At 41.0% G+C, this 14,883-nt stretch overlaps 1 protein-coding gene across 2 annotated transcripts in view; it reads left to right on the forward strand.

The window, feature by feature from the left end:
• dock8 (dedicator of cytokinesis 8) overlaps positions 1-14,883 on the forward strand; it is a 73,738-nt gene that overhangs the window by 43,423 nt on the left and 15,432 nt on the right. For both annotated transcript variants that reach the window (XM_050050543.1, XM_050050544.1), the window contains 15 exons: positions 688-783; positions 1,423-1,572; positions 1,871-1,984; positions 2,807-2,962; positions 3,421-3,560; positions 3,840-4,003; positions 5,923-6,074; positions 7,312-7,494; positions 7,672-7,798; positions 8,347-8,434; positions 8,575-8,671; positions 9,573-9,707; positions 9,950-10,102; positions 13,902-14,060; positions 14,145-14,245. In XM_050050543.1, the coding sequence (XP_049906500.1) occupies positions 688-783; positions 1,423-1,572; positions 1,871-1,984; positions 2,807-2,962; positions 3,421-3,560; positions 3,840-4,003; positions 5,923-6,074; positions 7,312-7,494; positions 7,672-7,798; positions 8,347-8,434; positions 8,575-8,671; positions 9,573-9,707; positions 9,950-10,102; positions 13,902-14,060; positions 14,145-14,245 (2,015 nt within the window). The remainder of the gene's footprint in view (positions 1-687; positions 784-1,422; positions 1,573-1,870; positions 1,985-2,806; positions 2,963-3,420; positions 3,561-3,839; positions 4,004-5,922; positions 6,075-7,311; positions 7,495-7,671; positions 7,799-8,346; positions 8,435-8,574; positions 8,672-9,572; positions 9,708-9,949; positions 10,103-13,901; positions 14,061-14,144; positions 14,246-14,883) is intronic.

Genomic DNA, 14,883 nt, shown 5'->3' on the forward strand with positions numbered 1-14,883 from the left:
CAAAAAAACAAAAAAAACCAAAAACTTTTCAATAAATTATATTCATGTTAAGGAAAACATTACTTTGTTTTTAAAAAAAACGTTGTTCATTAAATTCCATTAAATCGACCAAGTGGGTCAAATATGTTAGCCCTTACAGACATATTTTGTGGAGGTATTGAATGAATGACCCTGTAATGTTGTTCTGTTCAAGCAAACCTCATTCATTGTTTTTATTATATTTTCTCTTAAGTCTCCCCCTGGCACATTTTTCATTTAATGTTCACACACCTCTCTTCCACAGAGTACAAAAGAAAAAGAAAGAAAGAAATAGAAAAACATTTCTTGTCTTCATGTACGTTTTGTAATACAACTGCTGTCCCAAAATACAGAATTCAAAATATTAAACTTTTCAGTTGAATTCTGCTTCCTACTGTTCGGATTATGCATGTATTCAGTGAAGAGCTTTTCACCGTCAGTTCCCTCTGCTCACCACAGGGTGGGAGTGTGACACTGAGAACACTGCTGTTGTGGTTGTTTGGGTTTTGGTCAATGTTTTTTTCCTGTTCAAAGCCCAGCCAATATTTCAAAATTAATTCATATTGATATTCAGTACAATACTTGCAGATGTTCTGTCTTGTAAAATATGCTACATTCTATTAAGGGAGGCTGTTTCTCACCACAGTTTGTGTGTTTTCTCTCTTGCAGCAGTTTCATGAGGAGCTGGCCCTGCAGATGGTTGTCAGCACCGGGGTCTGCAGAGAGAACGCTTACAAATACGCCTGGTTCTTCTTTGAGCTGCTGGTCAGTGTGCTTTTTTTATTTATTTACAGAGGGTTGTTTTTTGATTGACACTCAGCTCTAAGAGAAAAAGTGAGGAGCGCTGAGGCTGTTAATGATAAATGAATTAAGTAATAAAAATGAGTCACGTCAAACAATACATGACCTCGTGGCCACACTCCTTAAAAGATAAATGATGGCTTTATTGTGCGGTGAACAAAAGGGCATTTTGAAATCACTGTAGTCTGCTATTAATCAAGCTGCCTGACAATTTATCACTCTGTTTGGGGTTTTGGAAGTGTATCATCACTCACATTCACTCTCATCCCTTCGGTTCATCTCACTTATTTATGTTTCTTCCTTCAATAACTTCACTAGAGGATGCTTCCTCTAATTAATTAAAAGGCATCTTTTTTAATTTGGGTGAAAAATGAAGATAGAAGGTGCCGATAAATAATGAAACGTCCCTCTTTTATTATCAGGTCACCGTTTTTTCATCACATCCGCTTCTTATCTGTCAGGTTACTCGACAAATTATTGGCTTACATGCATATTCATCACTCTTGCTTTCAATTAACGTGCATTTCCATTGTTTTCCCTTTTTGTTTTTTATCAGATGATTTACATTTGTGTGTGCGTGTGTGTGTGTGATTGCTCAAACAGGTGAAAAGCATGGCTCAGCATGTGTCTCATCTCGACAAGCAGAGTGTCCCTCGGAGAAACCACTTCTCCGACCGATTCAAAGATGACATCACCACCATTGTCTCCGTAGTCACAGCTGAGATCGGGACCATCCTTGTCAAACAGCAAAAGGTGAGGAATATGATGATGATGTTGATACATTTTGCTCATCATCATTTCAGTCATTGTAACTGAGTCCACTCCAAAACTCCTCTCTGCATCTGTGTACTTTCTGTTCTCCTGCTTCGGGTAGAAGCTGTTTCAGCCTCCGTATACATGTTGTCTGTGTCCTCCAAACAACAGGGAGTTAGAAGTGCTAATTATATTTGTCTCTGTGGTATCAGAAGCTCAGCTTTTGCAGCTAGATGCTTGGCAAGATCCACTCAGTGCAGCTTACTGATTGCTGTGTGTTGATTGTTGTTGTTTTTAGGAGGTAGAGCAAGCAGAGAAAGTCAACATCAGCCTGGCCTTCTTCCTCTACGATCTGCTGTCTCTCATGGACCGAGGATTTGTCTTTCAGCTGGTGAAAAACTACTGCAACCAGGTAGAATAACACAGATAACAAACCAGAACTATTTAAAATGTGTCTTTAAAAATATGAATTCTGTAAATTCTGCTGTGGGGAACTACTTAATGTTAGGGCCTTATTTGGTTACATTTGGTTTCACATTGCATTTATGTAAGCGCACTGAATTATATATGTCATACTTATGTCTTGTCATCATCACCTGCATGTTGCATCTCCCTGTACTTGACATTGATTGGTTTGTAGATCTGACTCTTCATAAAGTCGTCTCCTCCTCTCCACATGTGATACTGTGGCTCATTATGTTATGTTGCATTGTTCATGGACAAACCTACACTGTACATTTACCACCACTTGCCAACTAAATTGCTGAATCCTGCTCTGCCCCGATTGCCGACACCTGTCTGCCCTGAGCGCAGCCACCGTCACTCTCCCTGTCGCTAAACCGCACATACACACTGCACACTGAGGTGCTACCCTATTCTTATCTGATGATAGCCTGCCAAAACTTTCTGTAACTCATCTGAAAGTTCGAAGCATCCAAAAAAAGTTTTCACACTAGCTTGTTCAGCTTGATCCAGTCCAAGACCATCTCTTTTCGTCAGACCGGTGTTTCAGACTGTGGTCCGCAGGAGAGTTCCTGTACTTTTGATTCAGATCAAACTGGAAAGTCCAAAAGTTCAGACCAAATGAGGAAGGTGTCCTTAGATTCTGAAAGAAGAGGCTTCCATGAGTCTTTTTTTTAAGTGTTTTCAAGACATTTTAATGACCCTCTGTTTATGTTTTTTAAGTATTAACATGTATGAATATATTAATGTTTTTGCTCTCTGTCTTCCCTAGATGTCAGCTAAGTGTGTGTCAATGCCCACACTGATCAGCATGCGCCTGGATTTCCTTCGGATCCTGTGCAGTCACGAGCACTACCTCAACCTGAGCCTCTACTTCAGCAGCCCTGCGTCCGCTCCTGCCTCACCATGTCCATCTATTTCCTCACAGGTCTGCACACTTATCTGTCAACGTTTCCACTTATGTATATTTGTAATTCAGGTGTTTGCGTCATCTTTATTTATTCAAGTTTATTTATACAGCTCTAAAACATGGTTTGTTACAGAAGGTTTCATAATCTGTACAGCATATGACACCCTCTATAGCCCCTTGGTTTGGATGAGGAGTATTATAACAGCTGCAATAAGTGAGCACTGTTAATGTCTGGGCCTTCATGCTTTTACATTTGCCATTTAAGAGAAAACATCCAGGAAAATACAAATACAAGTAGTGCTAAGGAGAGTTGAAAAGGGGGCTATGGGGAGTCATTACATCGAGTAGATGAGATTAGAAAGGATTCAGTTTAAAAAGAGCAGTTTAAAAAGTGCTTTACTTTGCATTAAGGAAAAATCTGTTCCCCCATGCCTCTCATCGTGTCTGTCACTCCTTCATTTCACGTCTCCATTCAGAGTTCCAGCTCGTGTAGTTTCCAGGAGCAGCAGAGGATCTTGGGGCTGTTTGAGCTTTCTCAGGAATTCAAGCAGCAGCACTACCTCACCGGTCTGCTGCTCACGGAGCTCAGTGCCGCCCTAGACATGGAGTCCGAGGGGTATGGAAACACAGACACCTTCGAGTTATCTCCCTATTATCTTGTTATGACAAAGCTGTTCCATCCAAAGTTCTTTTCATTTTCTTTCAAGGCACAAATTAAAGAAAATCACGGCATGTCCGCTCACACATAAATAATTGCTTTGACATGGACGCAGTCTAATAAATAAAACAACATCCCAAGGCCTAAGAATATATATAACCTCTAAATGATATATACTTATAATGTCACTGGTGGATTCAATAAAGCATACAAAACAACGTCTTCTTGTGTTCACAGGGGAAAGGTCCAGAGAAAGGCCATCAATGCCATCTACAGCCTGCTGTGCTCCCACGATCTCGACCATCGCTGTATTAAACCTGAGGTCAGAGCCAAGGTGGCTGCTCTCTACCTCTCCCTGGTGGGGATTATCATCGACTCCACCAATTATCTGGACTTCACTGGTATATATATACACACACAAATACACAAAAGCTCTCAGACATTGACCGCATACGTATTAATATTACATGCACTTGAAATACTTGTTGATCCATGAACTTCATGTTATATTGTCAGTTCTCACATGGACATATAGAGTACATATAGACGCAAGTTATTTATAATAGATTAACACACAACAAAATGCATTTTGAGACTAGAAGATCACTGAAAACAACTTCCATTGGCTGGGTAGCTTGAATCCCACTCACTGGCTTCACTCATACAAACACGGCAGATTTTACAGTTCAGAAATTGTATTGAAAATGAATGTAGGCAAAGGGTTACAACACAGGCATGAATGTTGTCGGTGTCCACAGGTACCAGGTGTAACAGGTATTGATGATTGATAACTGACAAATAGAAAACAACAGAAAAAAAAGAGGATGAAAGCAAAAGGTGTTCACCATAAATGTAGCCGTTATGGTACAGATGAACATTGACATTAAACAATGGTCGCAATACAGTATTTAAAGGCTGGGAACAAGGTGCTAAAAATGCATTAATAGGCGACAACTGCTACGATTAACATTTATAAATATTAATTCACTGAACAAAGAACAAAGGAGATCAATGTCTGGTGACTGTTAATGTTTTCTACACTTAGCAACATGAATAGTAACAAATCATGTCACAAACAAATGAATGAGATTTGAGAAATGGTGACGTGGCACACAGAGCCCCAAACAATAAAAGTGGACTCACATGGGCAAACACTCATCGGGTCAGTCAATATGTTTCGAGTATTGGGCGTGATAGAATAACACTAAACGCAGCCCTCTGACGTTTCCTCCTCATACCTGGCTTATTTTGTGCGCCCCATGCATCTGGGCATGTTATATAGAGTGCATAATGAACAGGAGCGTGCCATGAGACAGCTGCGATCAGAGGAGACAGAGGGAATAACCACAACCACAATATTCTGTACACAGTTGTGCACAACAGACGCAATTGATCCTTCACACTTCCGAGCAAATACTGAGATGCTGAATGACCATTATTTGAACATCCAGTCAAGAAGTTCTGTTATTGTTCAGAAATAGTTCTATAATGAAAGTAATGCCGGCATGCAGGATGTTACCTCGGCGTCCTAACAAAGTTATATGAAGTTAAAACGAACAAATAATAAGCCAGCGTTGACTCACATGGGACATGAACTCCAGTCTCCTGAGTCTCCTGAGTGAAAATCTTCTACTTACATTAATTCACAATTACTTCCTCCCTTTGTAGTTTGTCGCACTTTGTACTGCATGCATTTGCTTTTGTCATAGCAACAATATGATAATTGGATCATTGTTGGACTTATCCAATAATCACATTGGAGTGTTTGGTGTCCCACGAAGACCATTTTTGGCCCGGGATATGTCGTCGCCGGCAGACCAGTGTTTGTTAGGTTACTGTAGAGCTCAGTTTATCAGTTTCCTCTAATAATCAATTTATCATACCCACTGTTATGTGACTATATTTTGATCAAGTTTTTGTTTTAATCCACTAACTATATTACTTTTTGTTTTGGTTTTTTTTAAGATATGTTTTGGGGCATTTTTGCCTTTATAGATAGGACAGTTAAGTGTGAAGGGGGCAGAGAGAGAGGGGAAATGACATGCAGCAAAGGGCCACAGGCTGGAGTTGAACCCGGGCCGCTGCGGCAACAGCCTTGTACATGGGGCGCCTGCCCTCTCCACTAAACCACTCACGCCCCAACTAACTATATTACTTTATTCATTGTGTGGTGTGTTCGTCAAGCATGTATTGCATGATTGGAGTCTTTGTTAACTCTGATGATACTCAGTAGTGTCTGAAGTTTTGCACGCTAAAGGCTATAATTTAATTTCCTATGCTTCTTCAGTTCAACATGTTTGACCCCGCTTTGTCTCCATAGTTTCTGACACACGCGGCGGGAAAAACAAGACGGGCGGATTTGACGATGACCTTGAAAATGTCCCACCCATCAATCAGTCTGTTGCCATGGCGATTGCCGGGAACCCCTTCAACACGCTGGGACGAAATGTTCTGGTTTCCATGGCATCCGTGGTAAAAAATTCTGAAATAATTTCTTAATGTTAAGGTGATCGGCTCATTGTAGTGTGCTTTTCATTATTTTTAAAAGTTCAAAAGTGCATGTGCGTGTGTGATTGTATCTGTGAGTATTCTGCCTCCTAACAGGTGAGCTGCACTGAGGTAGATTGATTAGCTGTCAGAGCCACACACACACTTCATCCATCCTGAAAAATCACGCACACACAAACACACACACACACACACTCGACTGCGGGAGATGGTTTATGGGAAGGCATTGCCATCATAAGTGAACAGGGCCGTCCTCCCTGACAAACACATCCATCAACTGTAGCTACAGCAACAACACAGGCACTAAAACTGAACGCTGCCATTCTCTCTCCCGTTCTCTGCTTCTCACCGAGAGATGAATCAGTCCCTTGTATGTTGTTACATGAAATACTGTTGTGGAAAAACTGATGTTCACACAACTGAGCCATCGGCCTGGTATCCATCACAAATCCAAACATGGCGCTTGTTCCACATTTTCAAGCAGCTCCCCTTCAAACAATGTTAGCAACAGAAACGGGTTTTCACATGGAGCACATTTTCAAATAAACAAGTGATGTTTTTGATTATACGCCACGAATATTTGACGTCGGTTCTGCTGAGCTTCACTCAGTCCTGCCGTGAAACAGAGGCCTGGAAACCAGGTTCTAGGTGGGACACCTAGAGCACTAGGAGGTTAATGGCTACATTCATCAAAGCTGCCACACAGTGAAGCAGCAGTAGCCCTCTATAGTAGTGATTCATCATCAGACGAATGAAGGTAAATTAATCTGCAGTGGATTTAACACCTATTAAGATGGGGAAGAGAACCATACCTCACTAAAGCCAGTGTGGAAGGAAGTGGCCGGCCATGTTTGTGGTTTAGAGAAACTTGTGAGTGATATACGATGAGATTGTTAGATGCACTTGTGATATACACTGTGTGATTCAATGGGGAGAGCAGTAGATGATGTATTTCATAGCAATCCCCTGACTATCTGCTACACAGGAAATGTTTTTTTAACCTCTGAACACACTGCAATCCTTTCATATATGCATTACTTTTACTTCTTTACTTGCTCTCAATCTGCATGCACATACAGCAGATGCATGTATGGACCTCTGTGTGTGTGTGTGTGTTTCTGAGTAAGTGCTGGCTCTCTTTCTCCTTCTGTGAGCTACTTTACACTGTATCATGCATATCTTTCTCCTCTCCTCCCTCCAGCAAGGTAAATCTGTAGCCACCCTGGCAGCAGACACCAGTCGCCACCTGTTGGTGTGCTTCCTGTGGGTGATGAAGAACGCTGATAGGAGTCTGATTCAGCGCTGGACTGTAGATATGCCTCCCTCGCAGCTCAACAAGCTGCTGGAGCTCCTTACTATCTGCGTGTCCTGCTTTGAGTACGGGGTCAGTGTGCTCATTTATCGACTTTGTTTTGCAGCATTCATTTAAATGTATTCTCTATTTATATAAACACAGATGGAAGCTTTCGGGGATGGCGTGTATAGTTATCATACAGAACTTAAAGATAAATGAATGTATTTACTACAGTATATTAAGACTGTATGCACTTTGTGTTTGCAGGGGAAGCAGAGCAGTGACAAAGTGAGCACCCAGGCCTTACAGAAATCTCAGCAGGCCAAGCTGCAGCTGGAGGAAGCGCTGCTGAGAGGAATGGGAGCCCGCGGGGAGATGATGAAACGAGTCGGAGGTAATGTATCTCCTCGCATTTTAAGGAATACCTTTTGGAATTGCTTTTCTGTCGAATTTAGCTCTGCGTTTTCTGCTATATTTCAGAGGTTTTAAGTGGAACTATCTCCAAAATGAGTGAACATTCAGGTGTACATGAATGTTCAGAATGTTATCAGTATTTTAATAATGTGCTGTCAGTAAGTCACTGTGAGAATCAATTTTAGGTCACACAATCTACGCCCAGGTTAGCGTGTTTTTCAGGAATTTTACGTCTGCTGTTTAGTTCAGCAGCATTTCAAATATGAAGGTGTTCTCTGGTGCATAAGGAGACCAAGTTAATGTAAATACAGCTCTATATGTCAAATTTATATCAGCATTGTTTTCCACACGCATAAATCTAGTTTACTACTCTGCACTGCAATAAATGTTTTGTCATAACACATAATGTTACCTGATCTTTTAGACTGCATTGATTCCTATGATACACTTTAGTTTATAATCTGTACTCATGCATAATAGTTTTCTCCCTACCTGTTATTGATTAGCTGCTTTTGAATCCCCTCACAGGAATGGACAGGACCTTGGGTCAGAGAGAGAACCTACGCTGGAGAAAAGACCTCACTCAGTGGAGACAGACCAACGACAGACAGGATAAGTGAGTTATGACTTTGCATGTCTGCTGTCCAATTTTCTGTTTCCCCTCTTGCTTTATCAATGTCTGTTTCTCTGCCTGCCTTTTTTCTTGCCATCCTTTCCTCTCTAAATATCTGTCTTGCTCTCATCACCTTCCTTTAGGACTAAAGCAGAGTTGGACCAGGAGGCTCTGATCAGTGGAAACTTAGCCACAGAGTCGAACCTAATAGTGCTGGACTTGCTGGAAACCATCGTACAGGTCAGAACGCAGTAACCTGCCACATGTGATATCTCAACACTGCATGTACAGAAAATGAACCCATGAAAAATATAATTGAGTCCACTGTGTATTGCTTTAGATTGCACCATATTATAAGGTTTTCTTAAACGGGATTTTTGTACAGACTGACAGAAAAGTAATCCCTCTTAGTCATCACTTATGACCCACTAGAAGTGTTAGGTGGTGTATTTATCTGCAGAGACTCTGCCCTCTGCTTGTATGGTCTTATTTTCCTCTTATTTTGCTGTGGGGATGTTCTTGGGCAAAGAGTGCAGGTGAGGTCAGGATTTTTGACAAACATAGCGACCTGGTCCCATAGGTGTCAGCAGCACACATCCAAGACGAAGCTTTTGCAAACACAGTGCCACAAAAACGCAAATCTAGTGAGACAAAAAGCCAAGGAGAACTTGACAATTCCTGCATAGTATACCTTCAGTATTTTGTGGCTGTGGGAACCTGAAAATCAACAGTAGATTATCTTTCATCAGCACGCCCTATTAAAACTCTGTTATTTGTATGAATAATTGAAATACCGACAAAGTTCCTGATGAGATATTTGATTAAACCTCGATCAGCTTTCTCGAGAACGGGTTGAAATAATTGAGTCAAATGTGAGTGAATAACAGAGTAGAAAACAGGCTGACTGCAAAGGTAAATGTTTTTAATTGCTGTGAATGAACACAGTATTAAATAAGCAGAACACAAAGGTGGCACAATATGCCTTCCACACATGTGACACACTCTTTCAGTCTCAGCTTGAAACATATGTGTGTGGACTCCATGTTGATCTTCTGTTGTAAGTTTGGCTTGTGCTTCCCAGTGTTTCCATAGGTGTGGTGTTTTTCTGTTTTTAATTTTCTTCTTCATGTGTCCTGTCCAGGCGGTGCCACTGGCTGAGTGTAAGGACAGCGTGGTTGGCGGGGTGTTGAAGGTGTTACTTCACTCTCTCACCTGCAACCAGAGTAGCACTTTCCTCTCTCACAACTTCAGCACACTCAGAGCGCTTGTTGTCAAGGTACTTTCATCATGATGTGTGTGTGTGTTTGGTTGCACTTTTCAAAAATTCAGGAGGAGGTGTGTGGGTTGGTGTGTTTACACGAAACACTATCTGCGTCTAAATTAAATGTTCTTATTTGCTTGTGGGGGTGGCAAACTGCTGATACAAGCCAGAATTATTTATGGTATGTGTGTGTGTGTTTGTGTATGTATGTGTGTGTGTGTGCATACCTGGTTACATCTGCTTGTATGTGTGTGCAGTTTGGGGACCTGTTGTTTGAGGAGGAGGCAGAGCAGTGCGCGGACCTGTGCCAGAAGGTGCTTCAGTACTGCAGCAGCCCTGTCGATGAGAACAGGAGCCAGGCCTGTGCCACCCTCTACCTCATCATGAGATACAGCTACAGCAATGCCAGTGTAAGGACACACACACACAAAACATGATCCTGTTTATATGTTCCAATGGGTTGTAAAGGACACACACATAGAAACACACACACACAAAGCAAATGTCAGATAAAACCTTCTCTAACATCTAAGCTTGCGGAAGGAATTGCATTTATGTCGGATCAAATTTAATTTAAGTGCACATGAGAGCTCAGAATTGCTTATGATACATGTTCTCATGGGCACACATAGAAGCGGGGAGTCGCACACATCCCGGCCTATCTTCTCCACTTTTCCTCTCCTGCTCGGCTTTAATGTCTTTTCCGTGTCTATTTTGAGCACGCCGCAGAAAGTTTCTGCTGAAGGATGTGTCTCTGAGTAGAGAGCAGAGAGATATGTCACTGTCTGCCTCCCCATGTTCCTACCCCTCTTTAACTAATGACAGCCAGACCTCTGAGCGTGTGTATGTGTGCGTGTTTCGGTACATATGTGTAAGTATATGCGCCTCAAGGGCAGGGAGGGAGTGTGAAAGGGAGGGGGGGAGAAGGAGGAAATCACGATGGAGATAGCAGAGTGTTTTTGCCAGAGGTGAAGCAGTGATGGAGGGAAATAAAAAAAGGATGAGATTGAAGAGAGACAGATCTGTAGGAAGGAGGGTTTAGGATGGAGTATCTTCTTTCATTTTCTCTGCTAGTTCGATAACTGCTGTTGCAGTTGATATTTCCTGTGTTTACAGTCTGTAGACTTTAATGAAAATCAGACACCAGCCTGTGGAGCACACTTAGACACACACACACACACACACACACACACACACACACACACACACACAGAGTATCTACAGTTTAAAGAGTATTTCCCATTTGCGTGTCCCAGCGTATGTTTGTTTATATGGTGTATACAGAGGGAGCTGTGATCTGAATTAGCGTAGCAGCCGTATGACTCATCCATACAGGACTTACTCTCCACCTCTTCCTTTGTTTATGTTTTTATCCCTTCATCTGCCCTCGTCTTCCTCTGCGTGTGTCACACACACTTTTTCCCCCTGTCCATCTTGTACTTTAATTTTAGATTGTGGTAATAAAAAAGAAGAAAAAAAAAACAGGCTTTGTTTTTTTTTTCCAGTAATGGAACAAATCACTAAAAGCAGATACCTGTGGTTAAACATTGTCCAGTTATGGAAAGGTTGGAAAAGGAAAGAGGAAAAGGGGCTTATGAGAAAGAAAAAGGATAGAGAAAGACAAAGAGGGTTGTGTGTTGACTTAAGCTATCATTCAGGGTACTTTTGAGCACACACACACGTACACACTGAGTTAGAGGGCAGTGATGGGTGGTTAGGCTCTGGCTCCATGCTCAGTTGAACAGAATGGGGCCGTAGAGATGATCCATGGGTGATTATGTCTCTGCTAATGGGAGATCATTTCCCGCTTAGCTGGTCATGCTGGAGATAGATGGGACTTCACACATACACGAGCGCGCTCCCTCTCACACATGCACACGGTCCTCGCCGCAGAGGATGGAGGGGTGTTTGTCAGGCCTGTTATCTTGGACAGGTAGTGTGAAGGATGGAGAGACGAGGAAAGGGAGGGGGCAAGGGACAGAAACAGCTTACTGACATTTGTATTGCATATTATCCATTTTCAGTTGTATAATAACATGTCTGTTGCAGAGGGGCTGTACCGAATTTTCTTTGCCTTCGAAGCTTCTATAGAGGTTTTCGGGTGAAGCTTCAAATGTCTGTCATCTTATGTCGTGATGTCATTGCCCTAAAAAAGAAAAAAGAGAAAATCCTCAATTTGAATAAAATGATTTATTACATTAAACGAGCAAATCTATTTTTATCAAGTCAGGTCTCTATAATGAATATAACCCACCAGTTTCGTCAACATAAATACAAGTAGGCATCTGATAAGGGCATAAAATAATGATCAAACAATAATCGTGCTCTTAGATTTGTACCAGCTGTCACTGTGCTTTTTTGGGATCATCATCAGCTCTCTTCAAACTGACAATTTATTCGTTATTTTTCTATTTCCATTCTTTGTATGAAAGTGGAGACATCCTGATAGAGTGTCAAGCAAATGCAGATTTATTATATGATCTTTTTTTTTTGTAACAATAAATTTACTATAACGATGTTAGAGCTGAATTGATAATATTATTCTTGTGGTTATATAAATGTAATTTTCGGTGCCGTTAGACTGCTGCTAGACCGCCCAATTAATACAGGTGTGTGCCTCCCTTTGTGTGCAGCAAACGGGAGAGCAAACTGTTTTTGACCACAGTGAAAATTTTGTCTTTGAAAGGCTAAATGCCAACAAATATGGATCCAAGCAGAATATTATGTAGATAGAAACATGCTGTAGTATTTGGAAATGATAACATCTATCTTTTTTCAATACATTTTGAGTTCTGGACTTCATAATGCTCTGGCGTTATTGAAATGTTTCCATCACACAAAATGGAAACAATTCTAAGCAGACCCCACTGAAATTAAATTTTACAAATAGCATAATACTTATAAAATTAGTGTAGCCTAATCTTTGTCTGCAACTGTGCAGAAAATCATGTGTTTAAACAGAGTGAGCAGATGTGCCAAAAAGAAAACAAAAAGCTGTGCAGCTTCCCTATATTGAATGTAATCGATGTCAATGTTATGAATTAAGTTTCAGACAATTTGGTGCAGCCTTATATTGCAGCTCTCTTATTCTGTGCACTGTCAAATGCCGATAAATAACCAAAATGAGCATAGCACAAGCAAAGTGTTTCCAAAGACACTGTATTGCATGACTTGAAAAGGCTTAGAAATCTTGAATACATTGTCATTGCATGTTAGAATATCCTCCACACATCAACATTTGCATACACACAACAAAAAACAGTGCATTTTTAATTTGTATCTATTTTATGGGTTTATTCAGATTTTTTTTTTTTTTATCTCTGTAGGGAATTTGAAGGTCAGGTTTAAAAGGAATAATTGAATTACTAGACAGTAGTCAAAATGTTCATTCTGTAGATATCAATAAAATGCAAATAAATATATAAATAGAATAATATCTTTTAAATTATATCACCAAAAAGAAATGTTTCATACATTAAAGTGTGTAGATTTGCTTGTCTATCTTTTATGCATACATCCTTATAGGATACAAGCGTTCAGTTTAGATTTAGTGATGCTCTTTTTGGCAAAGGTGATTGCAAATATGTTCTAGTAACCTAGTAGGTCATTATTTACAATGATGAATTCTGCCTTATATGTTTTAATATTAGGATAAGACAACAACTGAGAGAATGGGTGTAGTGGTAGAAGTAGTAGTAGAAGGAAAAGCAGTGGTAATAGCTGTCTGTCATGTTGTTATATTGAGCCATAAGAGCAAAAAGTGCATTTTATAATGTATATTATAGGACATTTTTAAAGACTATCATGGTATTTAAAGCACACTGAGTACTTTGGAACTGACAGACAAACATAATGTACTGCCTCTGATAAAAATACATGCCCTGACCATTATTGGAAGTTTTATGGTAACTAAGTAATTTAGAGGCAAAATGTAGTCTGCCAGAAGAGGGAATGTTCATATTCTTGCTAGCTGCGTTTATCTGTTATGTGTTAGTGTGCCTTGTCTAGCCATGAATACATTTTTTTTCTATAGCTTGCAGAGAAGGCAGCAAAAGGAAAAAAGATTTAGATTATCGAGTCTGTGGAAATCCATAGTCACATGAAAGCCTTGCCATGCTCCATTTTTATGTGCACTTTGTCTTACTGCATGACAAACGCTGCCAAATGTTTAACACTGACACTCACTGCGGTCCCATCTGTCTCTGTCAGAACTTCTCAAGAGTGAAGATGCAGGTCACCATGTCTCTGGCCTCGCTGGTGGGCAAGTCCTCAGACTTCGAGGAGGAATACTTACGACGCTCACTCCGCACCATCCTAGCCTACGCAGAGGAGGATAATGAGATGCAGAACACTCAGCTGCCCTCGCAGGTATAAAATGCTACTGTATCACAGTGTTGATATTGATCGGATCACAGCCTTATGCCTGCCTCATGTGTTTGTCTCTGTTTTCAGGTGGATGAGCTTCTAAGAAACCTTAACAGTATTTTGTCAGACACGGTGAAGATGAGAGAGTTCCAGGAAGATCCTGAGATGCTCATGGACCTCATGTACAGGTGAAAAACACAATCAACATCCATGAAATGCTGCCTCTTTGTCTCTCTGTGTCTTCAGTGTCTCACTCTCTTCTCCCTCTTTCTCATCACCCTGTGGCTTCTCTCTGTGTTGTGCTGCTGGTTCCTATTTCTCTGTGGTCTGCGCTGTTTTGCCTCTATTTGGTGCCCTCGCTATGGTAACCATGTGGTAGCAGTTTAGTCTTCTGATCTAGCTTTGTGTATATGCAAATGCAAACAGTCTGTGTGTGTGTGTGTATGTGTGTGTGTGTAAGGAGACGGAGGGGGACAAAGAGAGCATACATGTGCTGTGTGTTGATTTAGGCGCTTTACCTCAACATGTTCTAATGTCACCTACACGTGTCATTTATCATGCACCTTTCTGTTTGGGTTTGGGTCCCAGTCACCTGGTGAGTGTTTGACGGCCGCATGGAACGACCCGTTAGCTTCACACACTCACCTAGACTCACCCCAGCGTTTACCTCTGAGCTCCCCGAACACACAGGTCATTGATGTGCGAGGCATTTGGTCTCCAGATGCGTGAATTCATTTGTAGGTATAGTATAGTGACTCACCTGCTTTATAAATAAATTCATTCAGGGTTTTAGATTTATTCCCATGCTGTTAGGCTAATGACTATT

The sequence above is a fragment of the Epinephelus moara genome, chromosome 8, assembly GCF_006386435.1.
Source record: "Epinephelus moara isolate mb chromosome 8, YSFRI_EMoa_1.0, whole genome shotgun sequence".
Lineage (NCBI taxonomy): Eukaryota > Metazoa > Chordata > Actinopteri > Perciformes > Serranidae > Epinephelus > Epinephelus moara.